This window comes from Dromaius novaehollandiae, chromosome 8 (genome assembly GCF_036370855.1).
Source record: "Dromaius novaehollandiae isolate bDroNov1 chromosome 8, bDroNov1.hap1, whole genome shotgun sequence".
Classification (NCBI taxonomy): domain Eukaryota; kingdom Metazoa; phylum Chordata; class Aves; order Casuariiformes; family Dromaiidae; genus Dromaius; species Dromaius novaehollandiae.
In genome coordinates, this window is record NC_088105.1 from 13,353,097 (window position 1) to 13,365,592 (window position 12,496).

Below are 12,496 nucleotides of genomic sequence, written 5' to 3' on the forward strand. Positions count from 1 at the left end.
GGCGGGCCCGCATGCGCAGTAGCCGCCCCCAGCACCCCCGCCCCCCCCAGTACCTCCCAGAACCCCCAGTACCCCCAGTACACGTCGGGCGGGCCCAGCCCCAGCGGCACGTCCCAGCCCCAGGGCCAGGTGCCTGCCCTGTCCCCCCAGCGGCAAGGCCCAGCGCCACGTGTCCCACGCCAGACGTCGCGGCTGTCCCCGTGGCAGCGCGCCCGGCCGCCAGGAGTGCGCATGGCCGTGCAGGCCGGCTGCCACATGAGCGCGGCCCGCAGGAGCAGAGGGCGAGCAAGAGGCAGCCCCAGACGGGGACAGGGACAGGGACAGGGACAGTGGGGGAGAGCCCACCGCACCCCCCAGCCGCCCACCCACCTGCACCCGGGCGGCCGCGGGCTCCTCGGGCGGCCGCGGCAGGTCGCGCCGCTCGGCCGACAGCAGCTCCACGAGCTGGCTCCTGGCCGCCAGCTCCCGGCTCAGCTCCTCGATCCTCCTGCGAGGGGGAACGGCGGGGCAGGCTCAGCCGCGGGGCCGGCCGCACGCAGCGCCGGCCAGCCCAGCCCCACAGGGCCGCGCCGCGGGCCCCGGGCACCCACCTGTCCCTCTGGGCCAGCGCGCTGCTGTCATCGGCTTGCCTGCTCTCCTCCTTCCTCCTCGCCACCTCCTTCAGCTTCGCGGCCAGCTCCTGGCACCGCTCCGTCTCGGCTTTGGCCAGCGCTGTGGCCTTTTCTGCCTCGCTCCTGGCCAGCCTGGCTTCCTGCGGGCAGCGGGAGTGAGCCCGGAAGGACCGCGGCTCCCCGGCCCCCTCCCGTCGTCCTCCAGCGAGGGGGTGCCCATGGCCCCCGCGTCAGGCGCTCACCTCCTGCAGGAGCTGGATCTTGTTCTCCAGGAGCTCGTAGACGTGCTCCGACTCCCGCTGCCTCTCCTCATACTGCTGCCGGAGTGCTGCCTCACTGCGGTTTGTCTGGTTCTCCGCGGCCACCCTGCAAGGCACGGCTCAGCTCGGCACGGCATGGCACGGCACGGCCCCCACACCGTCCATGCCCATCCAGAGGGAGAAGGAATGGAGAAGGGGCTTGGGAAGGGACCTGCACCGCGGGGACTGGCCAAGCAGGACCCCACTTGGGGTTCATGCAAAGTCCCTGGGCCCTGCAAACCTGGCTCTCTGGCCCATCCCCATGGCCAGGGCTCTGCTCTTCCCCATGGGGCACGCCAGGCGTGCAAAAGCCCCAGCCCCACACCAGCTGGGATGGGAGAGCTGAGCTGCCCCAGCACCCCCAGCCTGCCCTCCCCTACCCAACCCACCAGCGGGCACCGGCTGCGTTTTTTGCAAGAGCACCCAGGCATGGTGTATTTTAACCCCAGAAAGCTACAGTCCTGGGAACACTGACTCATTTGGCATCGTTAGGTCCTGCTTGGGGCTTAGGCAGCACATGGCATGTTTTGCAACACCAAAGCTGTCCCTGCACATCCCCAAAATGACGGAAATGCCCCTAACGCCCCCCGTGCCCGGGGGAGCCCTGCTGCGCCGACAGTAAGGTACCTGCGCCGCGGCCCCCGCAGTGCAGCGCTCGCCCTCCCTCAGCAAACAGGTGCTGCCCTTTATTTTTGGCTCGCCGACAGCCGTGCCGGGTCACGCTGCAGCGGGGCTGTAAGAGGAGCCCCGCGGGCCGCTCTGCCCTCCCAGCAGGACACACAGCCCCTTTGCAAATCCCCACCGCTGCCGCAACCCTGGCTCGCTCTGGGAACTGACCGCCCAGGGCCACGACACCTGGTGTCCCTGGTGCCCATCCGCAAGTGCCACCAGTGCTGCGGACCATCCGCAAGTGCCACCAGTGCTGCGGACCACGCATGTCCCCGCACGAGCCTCAGCCGGTGCCGCTCACCATGTTTTATCCAGGGCCTGCTGCTTCTCCTGGAGCTCCCGTTTCAGGCTCTCCACCTCCACCTTCAGCTCGATGTTCTGCAGGGGAGGATGGGGACAGTGAGGATGGCACCGGGGAGCTGTGCAGGGCAGCCCCGCGCTGCGCCGGGGCAGCGCAGTCCCGACACGCCGGGGATGCGGGAGCTGCTCGGGGGGGGGGTTCGGGCTGCTGCTCCAGCTGGCTCTGGCTGCTGGCGCCGCCAAGCCCGGTGGCATGGGTGCTATTTTAGCCCACCCCGCACGGCCTTGGCAGGCGCCGGGACGGGACGTACCCGCTCCAGCTGTCTGCCCGTATCGGGCGCCTGCCCCAGGTCCCTGGCGGGTGCGGAGAGGGGCTCCTCTGGATGGGGCGGCTGCCCGCCGCTGCGGGACAGCTCGGTATTTATAAATCTGGCTTCCCGCAGCCCCGTCTCAGCACTGCCACGCTTCTCCCTCCCACACACGGCCAAGCCAGGGAGCGCGGGAGAAGCAAAGGCTGCCGCGGAGGGTCTCGAGACCCGTGGCAGTGGCAGCACGGCTCGGCGCCTGGCGGGGGGACCGGCCCAGCCTCGGCGTCTGTTCTTCCCCCACGGGACCTAAAGGATGAGCCGGCGGGTCTGCTGCTGGCTCTCCCACCGCTCTTCCCTCCCTGGGCAAAGCAAGCAAGGGGTAAAGCCCCACGAGACAGCTCCCGGCACCCCAAAGCCCCGCGGGACGTGAGGCGTTCTGCAGAACATGCTTCATTCGCTGTCCCTGTCCCAGCCTGGGTCTGCTGCTCCCAAACACCCTCCTGGGCACCCCGACCCGCTCCAGTGGCTCCGGCACCCCGTCCCCCCCAGCGCAGGGGGAGGGAGAACCCCGCCACAGCGCGCTCACCCGCCGGTAGACATCGTCCCGGCTGCCCTCGCCCTTCTGCTGCACGCGCTCCTCCAGGAAGTAGATGCGCAGCTTGAGGCTGAAATTCTCCTTTTTCAGGTCGTTGAGGTGCTGGGAGAGCGTGCGGTAGCCGTTAGCCATGGCAGGCGCTCCATGGAGGGGGCATCCCCGCGCCCCCCTCCCGCGCCGCCCGGCCCTGCGGCACGAGGCTCCGGGGACGCGGCCGGGTGCCTGGCGCCCGCCCTGCCCGCTCGCCGCTCCCGCGGGTGCCGCGCCGGCCACCGCTTCCCTTTTTTTGCCTCCTGGAGCTATTTGAGGAATCCCTGGCGGAGAGGGGACAGGCAAGTGGTGAAACCCGAGCCCCAGGCAGCCCCCGTGCGTCACCGTCACCCGTCACCGGGAGGGCAGCCGGGGGGAGTGCCGGCACCGACCCGTTGCCTTCCCGGCCCGCTGCCTGCCGCACCTTCTCGAAGTCCCGCAGCGTCTGCGTCTGGGTCTGCGCGAGGGGGCCCGACTCCAGGTCCCGGGGGAGACACGTCTGCGCCGCGGGGCTGTGGCCCAAGCTGGGCCGGGCGTGTGGGGTGCGAGCGGGTGCCGCCGGCGTGGGGGGCTCATCGCCCTCGCCCGCGGGCCCCACCTCTGGGGCATCGCCGAGGACAGCTGGGAGGGAGCAAGGCTGTCAGCCGGGATGTCTCCAAAGGGATGCCTCGGCGCTCGGCAAGCGCAAGGCTGGGGGATGTGCGCTTTTGGGGCGCCAGGCACCCCTGCGCCACCCCCCCGGGGCACAGGAACGCAGTGCGCGGGGTGCTTGCGGGGCTACTTACCCGTCATGCAGGCGGCTCCGGGCGGCGCGGCCGGCCGCTTGCCGCTGCAGGGGTCCCTGCGGAGAGGAGCGCACATGGCCCACGTCACACACGTGGCACGACACCGGAGCGGCACAGCCTGCCGGGCCCCCCGGGCCGTCACCCAGAGGTGCCGGAGGTGGGAGGGAGGGAGGGAGGTGGTGTGTGTGCAGGGGGGTGAGCACAAGCGTGCACGCCTGCCTGCGAGAGGCGGCACAGGTACACGTGCACGCGTGTGTGCGCATGCAGGCTGGTGTGCATGGGCAGGCGTGCGTGCAGGAGGGTGCATGGGTGGGTGTGCATGCACGCGTGACGGTGCCCGTGTGCACATGCATGCATGCACGCGCGCGTGTCCCTGCAGCCGGGAGGCATCTGCCCTAAGTGCCGAGCCACGAGGCCCTCGGGGCCGCACAGATGGCAGAGCCCCGGCCAGAAGCACTTCAGCCCCATTAGCAGCCCTGACCCCCACCTCTGCAGGCAGTGGGGCCACCTGAGCTCCCGCAATGAAATCCCCCCACGGGGGGCCCTGGGGCAGGCGGTCACCCCTTTACAGCTCCACAGTCCACCCCGCGCATCCCAAGCAGTCCCCAGCTTCGAGTCACAACGATGCGGAGACCGAGAGCACGTCTCACACCACTCTCCCTGCTCCCTGCGCCGGCTGGGGCCCTCGGCGCAGCAGACGCAGGCCTGCCATCGCCCCCCCCACCGCGCGCGGCAGCAGCATCTCCTCCCAAAACTTTGCCAGCCTAAAGCACCGCTCCTCCACGCCGCTCTCCGAGAAGGTCCCGCACCCCAGCGCTATCGTGGCTCACCAGCACCTAACTGCAACCGCACTCAGGTTTATTTTCAGAAACAGAGAAGTGTGAGTCATTTCAAGATTAAAGAAAAAAAAAATCAGATATTTTTCCTAATCCCAAAGCGACAGCGTTTCAGTCAGGCAGCAGGCGCAGCCAGGCGTTGGCGCCCGGGGGCAGCGCCGCCAGCTCCCCCGCACGCCAGGCGCCCGCACCCGCGCCACGGCGGCGGCTGGGCCCGCAGGAGCCCCGGGAGCTGGCTGCAGGCTGCCGCGGCGCACCGGGGCCGGCGGGGGACAGCACTGCCAATTTGTTCTCCGTGCAGGGAAGGCCGCCGCGGTGCTGCCGGCGCTGCCGGAGGACAAGGGCCCTTTCATGCCGGCCGCACTGCCCTGGGGCGCGCTGCAAAGCCATGGGGGCACGGGCGGTGCGGGGAAGGAGCTGAGCGCCGCGCGGCCCCAGGGCCTCTCGGGGCAGCCTTTCCCCCCTGGAGCGCCCCGGACCTGCCGGCAGCCGGGCACGAGGGGCGCCACGCAGCTCTGACTCAGAGCGCCCGCTGAGTCACAGCGCCCGCGCAGCGCCCAGGGAGCCCCACGGCGGGCGCCCGCACCCCACGGGGCCACAGGGGCTCGCGGCGGGACCACCACATGCGGAGACGGCCGCTGCCCCACGGCACAGCATCCCCAATGCGGCCGGCTCAGCACGACACACTGAGGGGGGGAGCTGGGAACTCACCTCCTCCTCTGCCTGGCTCAGCTCTCCTGGACAGATGGACGGACGGACGGGCAGCACCCCCAGCCCCTCGCTGCGGGCACGGCCTCTCCAGCACCAGCGGCAGCGGCCCAGCTGCACAAGGGCTGGGGATGCCGGGTTAGGGCGAGCGTGGCGGCTGCGCGCAGGGCCATGGGGCCGAGTGCGGCGGAGCCGAACTCCCGCTGACTCGTCGGCACAAATGTCTCAGCAGGTCGGAGCATTGACGCGAGGGAGGTGGAGCCCAGGGCAGCGGCCACGAGCGTGGCAGCCGCCCGGCTCCCCCGGCCAGCCGCGGCAGGGCACAGCAACAAGGGCCCCATTGAGCTGCGGCCGGATGGGTGGCCCAGGCTGGGGATGAACAGGGACCGACGGGGAGGCTTAGGCTGGAACTGGTGATCGGCGCGAGCTGGGGGAAGATGCGGGAGGGTGCAAAGACGGAGCAAGCCAAGGCCAAGCACATGGCGGCAGGGCGCCTGCGCTGGCATCCCCAAATTACACCCCTGTTCCTCTAGCGCTGAACAAGTTGCTCTTGCTCCTGCCCCACACGCTCGCAGCTTCCCTGAAACGCCTGCAGCAGCCAGGGGACACCGTGGCCCCGCAGGCTCCGGTTGGGGAACGGCGCACACGACACGCAGCCTCCGACACCGCACAGCCCCGAGGGCAGCAAACCCGCAACTCAGCCACGCTGACATGCCGGCAGGCCTCGATCTGCCACGGCCCCGCCACTGCACCGCCTCGGCCCTGCAGGGGCACACGCAGCCCGCACGCATGTCCCGGGCGTGTGGGCACCCTGACCTGCATCACCCACGGACACGGGCGCATGCACACACCAGATACACACGCACACGCATGCACATGCACACGCACACGCACAGCCATGCACAGACATGCACATGCACACGCACAGCCATGCACAGACATGCACACGCACACGCGCACCGGCATCCCGGCGCCGCCCGCCCCGCTCCTCACCTCCGCTGCGGCGCTCGCATCCTGCCCCGCCGGGCCCCGCCGCGCCGGCAGCACCGGCAGCACCGGGCCGCGCCAGCAGCACCGCGCCGGGCCGCGCCGCGCCGCACCGGCAGCACCGGGCCGGCGGGTGTCGGCAGACGCTGCCGGGCCGCCCCAGCGTGCGCCGGGGAGGCGGCTCTGCGGCACCGGCCGGCTCCGCCCGCCGCGCCGGCATCCCCTCTTCCTCCTCCTCCTGCCTTCATCCATCCCTCCCTCGCTCCATCCTTCCACCCCTCCCTCCATCCCTCCCTCCATCCCTCCACCTCTCCCGTCTCCAGCGCCCCGCCCCGCGACCTGCCACCACCGCCCCCCGTCACCCCCAGCTGGCTGCCCTGCTCCCGACCCCCAATCCCTCCCCAATGCCCTGCACCCCAGCTCCAAGCCCTGATCCCTCACCGACCCCCCCGGTCCTTCCCCCCCCCCCCCCCCAGTGACCCTACGGGACCTCCACTTAGCCCAGATCCCCCATGGCACCTCGACCCTCCGTCCCAGCACCTCAGGTGCCCCCAGTCCTCCTTGTCATCCCCTACCACCCCCATCCTCCTCTGACCCCCTGTCCCAGCCTGACACCCCCAGTCCCCCTTGCCACCCCCAGCACCCCACAACATCCTCATTTACCCTCTGATCCTCCACGACACCCCAGTTCTCTGCTGGTACCCCCCCATCACTCTCACCCCCCTGACACCCCCATCACCCTGATCCTCCTTAATACCCACAATCCCCAACCCTGCACCCCAGCTCCCTCACACCTGCGCTTCTCCTTCTGTCACCCCCGTCCTGACCTGATAACCCCCTCTGGCACCCCTCATCCCTTCCCCTGCCTCCATGCACCAAATCCCACCCCCATCCCGCTGCCGCCCCTGCCCCTCCCCCAGTGCCTCATCCCATCCCCTCTGTGCGGGGTCTCCCCAGCCCCCCCGGCCCGCCCTGCTCCCCTCATCCCGCACCCATCGCATCTCCTCAGCCAGGCCCCCATCCCCTCCGCCCGTCCCCTGGCCCTGCCTGCTCTGGGTGCCCCCCAGGCTGAGGGGACGCACATGCCCCCGTTCGGGCTGCTCCAGGCTGCTCCCCTGCGGGACCAGGAGCGTGAGGCCGTGCGCCGTGCCCGCCGGCGCCCCAACCTGCAGCCCCCTGGCCTGCAGCCCCCCCGGCCCGGCTGCCCCAGCCTGCAGCCCCCCGGCCTGCCGCCCCCCAGCCCGTCCGCCCGTGAGGGCCCGCGGTGCCCGGCTCTGCCCCGGTGCCTCCCGCGAGAGGGCACCAGCCGGCCGGCCTGGCCGCCAGCCAGCTCTTGACGGTGACCGGAGGCCGCGGCAGCGCCGGGCGAAGCGCAGGGCAGCTGGGGGCCAGTGCCCCACACCGGCCCCAGTTCGGGCATCGCTGCCCCTGCTGCACGGGGCCCCGTCTGCAGCCCCGGGGCCAGGGGCCGCACGGGACCCCGCCACCGCTTGGCTGCCGCTGCAGCCCTTGACCCCATCCCTGGCCCTGCGCCGCCTGCCCTGGACTTTCCCCCATGGCGTCACGGCTGTTCCCTGGCACGGCGTGCTACCGCTCGGCCCCTGTGCAGCGGGGCTGTGCCCCACCGCCCACCCCATGGCCCCCCGAAAGGGCCGGATCCTGGCCCTGCATCTGCAGGGCCTGGGGCCCAGCAGCACCGCGCCGTTTCGCCCTTGCGGGGAAGGCCCCTGTCCCTCTTCATCCTCCCCGCTGGGCTCTGCCCCCCCCGAAGGGCCGATGCTCCCCCCCGCGGGGTCACCAGACGTGGCCGGGTGGCTTTGGCCCCGCGGAGGGCGTTTGCGGGGCGGCTCCGCTGCTCCCTGCGCAATCGGGGGCTTGTGCGGGGCTGGAGCGGTGCCCCCGGCGCCCTGCCGAGGCGTCGCTCAAGGGCGGGCACGGCGGCGGCGCGGCCTCCCCTCCCGGCGGCCTCCCCTCCCGGCGGCCTCCCCTCCCGGCGGCCTCCCCTCCCGGCTGCGCCCACCGCGGGGCAGAGACCCCGTGCCCGGGGGGGCCGGGCCGGGCCGGGCTGCCCCCCGCCAGCAGCGCTGGCAGCTTTGGGGCGAAGCGGTTGCCCAGCGCCCCGGCCCGGGCCCTGCGCACGCTGCACCCCCGCAGCAGCCGGGAGCCCCCCGCTGCCGCCGCCACCCCCGGGTGAGGACACTGAGGCGCAGCAACGGCGCGGGGGGGCCCGGGCGAGCACTTCGCACCGCGCCGTCTCCACGGGGGGACACGGTCCCCCCGCCCGCTGGGCGCCCAGGGCAGGGCCGCTGCTCCGGGGCTGCTCCGGCACCGCGGCCCGGGCTCTGCTCCCCAGCCTGCCCCGGGGGGGGGGGGGGGGCGGCAGCCCCGGGGCGGCGCAGCCGGGGACCCCGGGCTGCGGGGCGTGCGGCCGCGATGGGGAGAGGAGAGGAAGGAGGTGGGAAAGAGGTGGGATTATGGAAATGGCATCCAATGAGACGAAAGCGCAGCCCGAGAAACATGCCCCGCTCGCAGCCCATTTAGCGGGGGGGGCGGCCTCCCGCAGCCTCCTCGGTGGGAGCCGCACCGACGGGCGGACCGAGCCGCACCGACGGGCGCACGCAGCCCCGGACAGGCGCACGCAGCCCCGGACAGGCGCACGCAGCCCCCCGACGGCTCCGCCATGGCCTTCGCGAAGCTGCAGAAGGTGCTGATCAGCGACAGCCTGGACCCGTGCTGCCGGGAGATCCTGCAGGCCGGCGGCATCGGCGTGGTGGAGAAGCCCGGCCTGAGCGCGGAGGAGCTGCTGCGGGAAGTCAGGGTGAGCGGGGCGGCGGGCTGGGGGGGCCCCGGCGGCCGGGGGAGGGGGCCCGGCGGCGCTCGCCCCGCGCCTCCCGCCCCGCCTCCCGGCTGATGCAAGAGGCGGCGGGCGCGGGCGGCGGGGAGCCCCGCGCCCACCGCCGCCCCCGCCCCGCCAGGACTGCGACGGGCTCGTCGTCCGCTCCGCCACCAAAGTCACCGCCGGCGTCCTCGGCGCGGCCGAGAGGCTGCGGGTGGTGGGCAGGGCCGGCACCGGCGTGGACAACGTGGACGTGGAGGCGGCCACGAGGAAGGGCGTCCTGGTGATGAAGTAAGGCGCGCGGCCGTGGGGCGGGTGGTGGGGCTGCGGCGAGCCGGGGGGCCACGGGGGAGCCCAGGCCAAGGCCACCGGCTCGCCGCCGCCAGCGCCGCCACTCTCTGCCCCCAGCACGCCCGCCGGGAACAGCCTCAGCGCCGCCGAGCTCACCTGCGGGATGATCCTGTGTTTGGCCAGGTGAGCGCGCAGGCAGGGCAGGGCGCGCATCCGTCCCCCTGCCCGCCCTGCGCCCCGGCCCAACCGTGGCTCCGCTTCCAGGCAGATCCCCCAGGCAGCCGCCTCCATGAAGGAGGGCAAATGGGACCGTAAGAAGGTAGGACGCGGGCGCAGCGCCTTGGGCCACAGGGTCCCCACATGGGAGCCCCAGCTCACGGTCTGCCCCACGCCCTAGTACATGGGGATGGAGCTGAACGGGAAAACGCTGGGCGTGCTGGGCCTGGGCCGCATCGGCAGGGAGGTGGCCACCCGCATGCAGGCTTTCGGCATGAAGGTGAGGAGCTGGGGCAGGGGGAGCAACGGGGGACGCGGCCCTTCCTCGGCCCGGCTGCTCCGGCACCAGCCGCGGCGCCCCAGCGGCCGGCACTGCACCAGGCCGCAGGAGCGAGCGCCTGCTCTGCCTCAGACCATAGGCTACGACCCCATCATCACCCCCGAGGAGTCGGCCGCCTTCGGTGTGGAGCAGCTGCCGCTGGAGGAGATCTGGCCCCAGTGCGACTTTATCACGGTGCACACCCCGCTGCTGCCCTCCACCACGGGTACGGGGCAGGCGCGCGGGGCGGGGGGCTGCGGAGCGCCCGGGCGGCCCCGCCTCACCTCACCGCGCTCCCGCCGCAGGGCTCCTGAACGACAGCACCTTCGCCAAGTGCCGCCGCGGCGTGCAGGTCGTGAACTGCGCCCGGGGCGGCATCGTGGACGAGGGCGCGCTGCTGCGGGCGCTGCGCTCGGGGCAGTGCGGGGGAGCCGCGCTGGACGTCTTCACACAGGTGAGCAGCGCCGCGGGGCCCCTGGGGATCCTCTTGTGTCGGCGTCACCTTAACTCTGCCCTTTCTGGGCCAAGGTGGCCCGTTGAAGCCCTGCCCTGGCTCTGTCCCCTTGTGAGAGAGGAGGGGGGCAAATGCACCCATGGGCTCCCGGGTGCTCCCGGCCCTGGGTACTCCGGGCCCCGGGGACTGAGGGCCGGGTCGGGGCTGTGTCGGCAGGAACCCCCGAAGGACCGCGACCTGGTGAACCACCCCAACGTCATCTGCTGCCCGCACCTGGGCGCCAGCACGCGGGAGGCGCAGAGCCGCTGCGGCAAGGAGATCGCCATGCAGATAGTGGACATGGCCACAGGGAAGGGGCTGGCCGGCCTGGTGAGTCCCCCCGGCGGCGACGCACAGGACACCCCCCCATGAGGGCCAGGGAGGAGGGCACCTGAGAAGGGGAGTGAGGTTGCAGCTGAAACTATGCCCCGGAGGCCAAGCTCTCCGTGCCTCAGTTTCCCCATCCGTAAAACACGGGGGCGTTGGGCACCACCCGACATGCTGGCTGGTGGGGTTCCCATTGCTCGCCCCACTCTTTCTTGCAGGTCAATGGGCAGGTGCTCAGCAAGGCCTTCGCACCTGAGACCAAGCCCTGGATCACCCTGGCCAAGGCCCTGGGCACAGTGCTGCAGACCATGGCCAAGCAAGCGCACGGCAACGTGCAGGTCTGCACCCTAGGTGAGCCAGGCAGCACAGGCCCCACACCCAGGCACAGGGACTCCAAGGCATGTGGGGACCCCGAGATGTGGGACTGGGGGTGCACGAGTGGACGCGAGATTGCATGGCTGGGAGGATGGATAGGAAGGAGGTTGAGGGAATGGGCAGATGGACAGGAAGATGGATGGATGGTGGGGCAAAAGGATGGGAGAATGGGTGGTGGGCGATGGATAGGAGGATGGTGGTATGGACAGATGGATGCATGCATGGGCGTGCAGATGGATGGGTGGGTCTCGGATTGGTGACTTCAGGGCTGACCTCTCCATCTGCTGCCAGTCCATCCACCCCCTGCCTCCTCTCTGCATCCCAGGGACACCCTTGCAGGAGGCCGGGAGCTACCTGGCACCTGCTGTGGCCTCAGGCATGCTGGCCAGAGGGAAGCAGGAGGAGGTGACGCTGGTGAACGCCCTGCTGCTCGCCCAGGAAGCTGGGCTGAAGGTGTGTGGGGACCCCAGGGCACGCCACGTTGGCCTGGCACAGCCAGATGCCTCCCTCCCCTGCCAAGCAGCACGAGCCCAGCCTGATGGTCATAGCCCGGGGGGTGGGATCACCCCATGGAGCCGCTAACATGGCTCTCAGGCTGGGGGTCCCCCAGGGATGGCCCAAAAGGACGTTCCCCATGGCCCCCTGTGGCCAAACCAGGGAGGGAAGGGTGCCCCCATGTGCAAGCCTGGGCGCTGAGCCACCGCGTCTCTCCGGCAGGTCACGGCCACCCACAACAGCGTGGCTCCCGAGCCCGACGGCAGCGCCGGCTTGCTGCAGGTGGCCCTGCAGGGCACCCTGCACCGGGCAGCGGGGACGGTGCAGGGCAGCACCCCGGTGCTGCGGGAGCTCAATGGAGCCCCCTTCAAGCAGCCGGCCCCGCTGGCTGGGCCTGTGCTCATCTACAGAGCCAAGGCCTCCGAGCCCAGCACGCTGTCCATGCTTGCCGGTGAGCACCTCGCACCACACCGAGCCGGGCGGCTTCGTGCTGGGCAGTGGTGGGGAGGGGGCCATAACAAGGGCACAGACACTGGGGGGGGGATGTTGCACGGAAAGACAGGGATGGGGTGGCTGCGGCACAGGGTTAGGGGACTCCAGAGCAAAGGACGTGGGGTGGGGGGAGAAATGGGCATCATGGACCCTTTGGGCTGGGCAGAGCCCTGCTGCCCTCAGCCCCACGCCACTCTGGGGTCCCGGCACAGCGAGCCAGGCTGCAGCCTCTTACCTCTTGCCTCTCGCCCAGGGCTGCTGGGGAAGGCGGGGGTCCAGCTCCAGTCCTACCACAGCTCCAGCATGGTGGCGGGCAAGCAGTGGAGCGTCGCGGGGCTCTCAGCCCCCCTGCCCGACCTTGGCGAGCTCAAGGCGCACGTGACCGAGGTCTTCCAGCTCCAGCTGTAGCCCCCGAGCGCCTGCACCCCTCCAGGCCGGCCGAGGGAGCAGCGCCCCGGCCCCCTGCCCTGGCCACATGCTCAATAAAGAGTCCGGGAGGAGAGAGCACGTGAGGGCTCGTCTGC

At 71.6% G+C, this 12,496-nt stretch overlaps 1 protein-coding gene across 1 annotated transcript; it reads left to right on the forward strand.

Annotated features, from left to right (window-relative positions):
• Nucleotides 1-8,633: 8,633 nt before the first annotated feature.
• PHGDH (phosphoglycerate dehydrogenase) lies at nt 8,634-12,474 on the forward strand. The gene is made up of 12 exons (XM_064515712.1): nt 8,634-8,946; nt 9,104-9,255; nt 9,373-9,438; nt 9,520-9,574; nt 9,653-9,751; nt 9,884-10,016; nt 10,096-10,244; nt 10,461-10,613; nt 10,829-10,961; nt 11,311-11,438; nt 11,703-11,931; nt 12,226-12,474. Exons 1-12 carry the CDS (start codon nt 8,809-8,811, stop codon nt 12,378-12,380), a joined length of 1,590 nt encoding a protein of 529 aa, XP_064371782.1. The 5' UTR covers nt 8,634-8,808; the 3' UTR covers nt 12,381-12,474.
• Nucleotides 12,475-12,496: the final 22 nt, after the last annotated feature.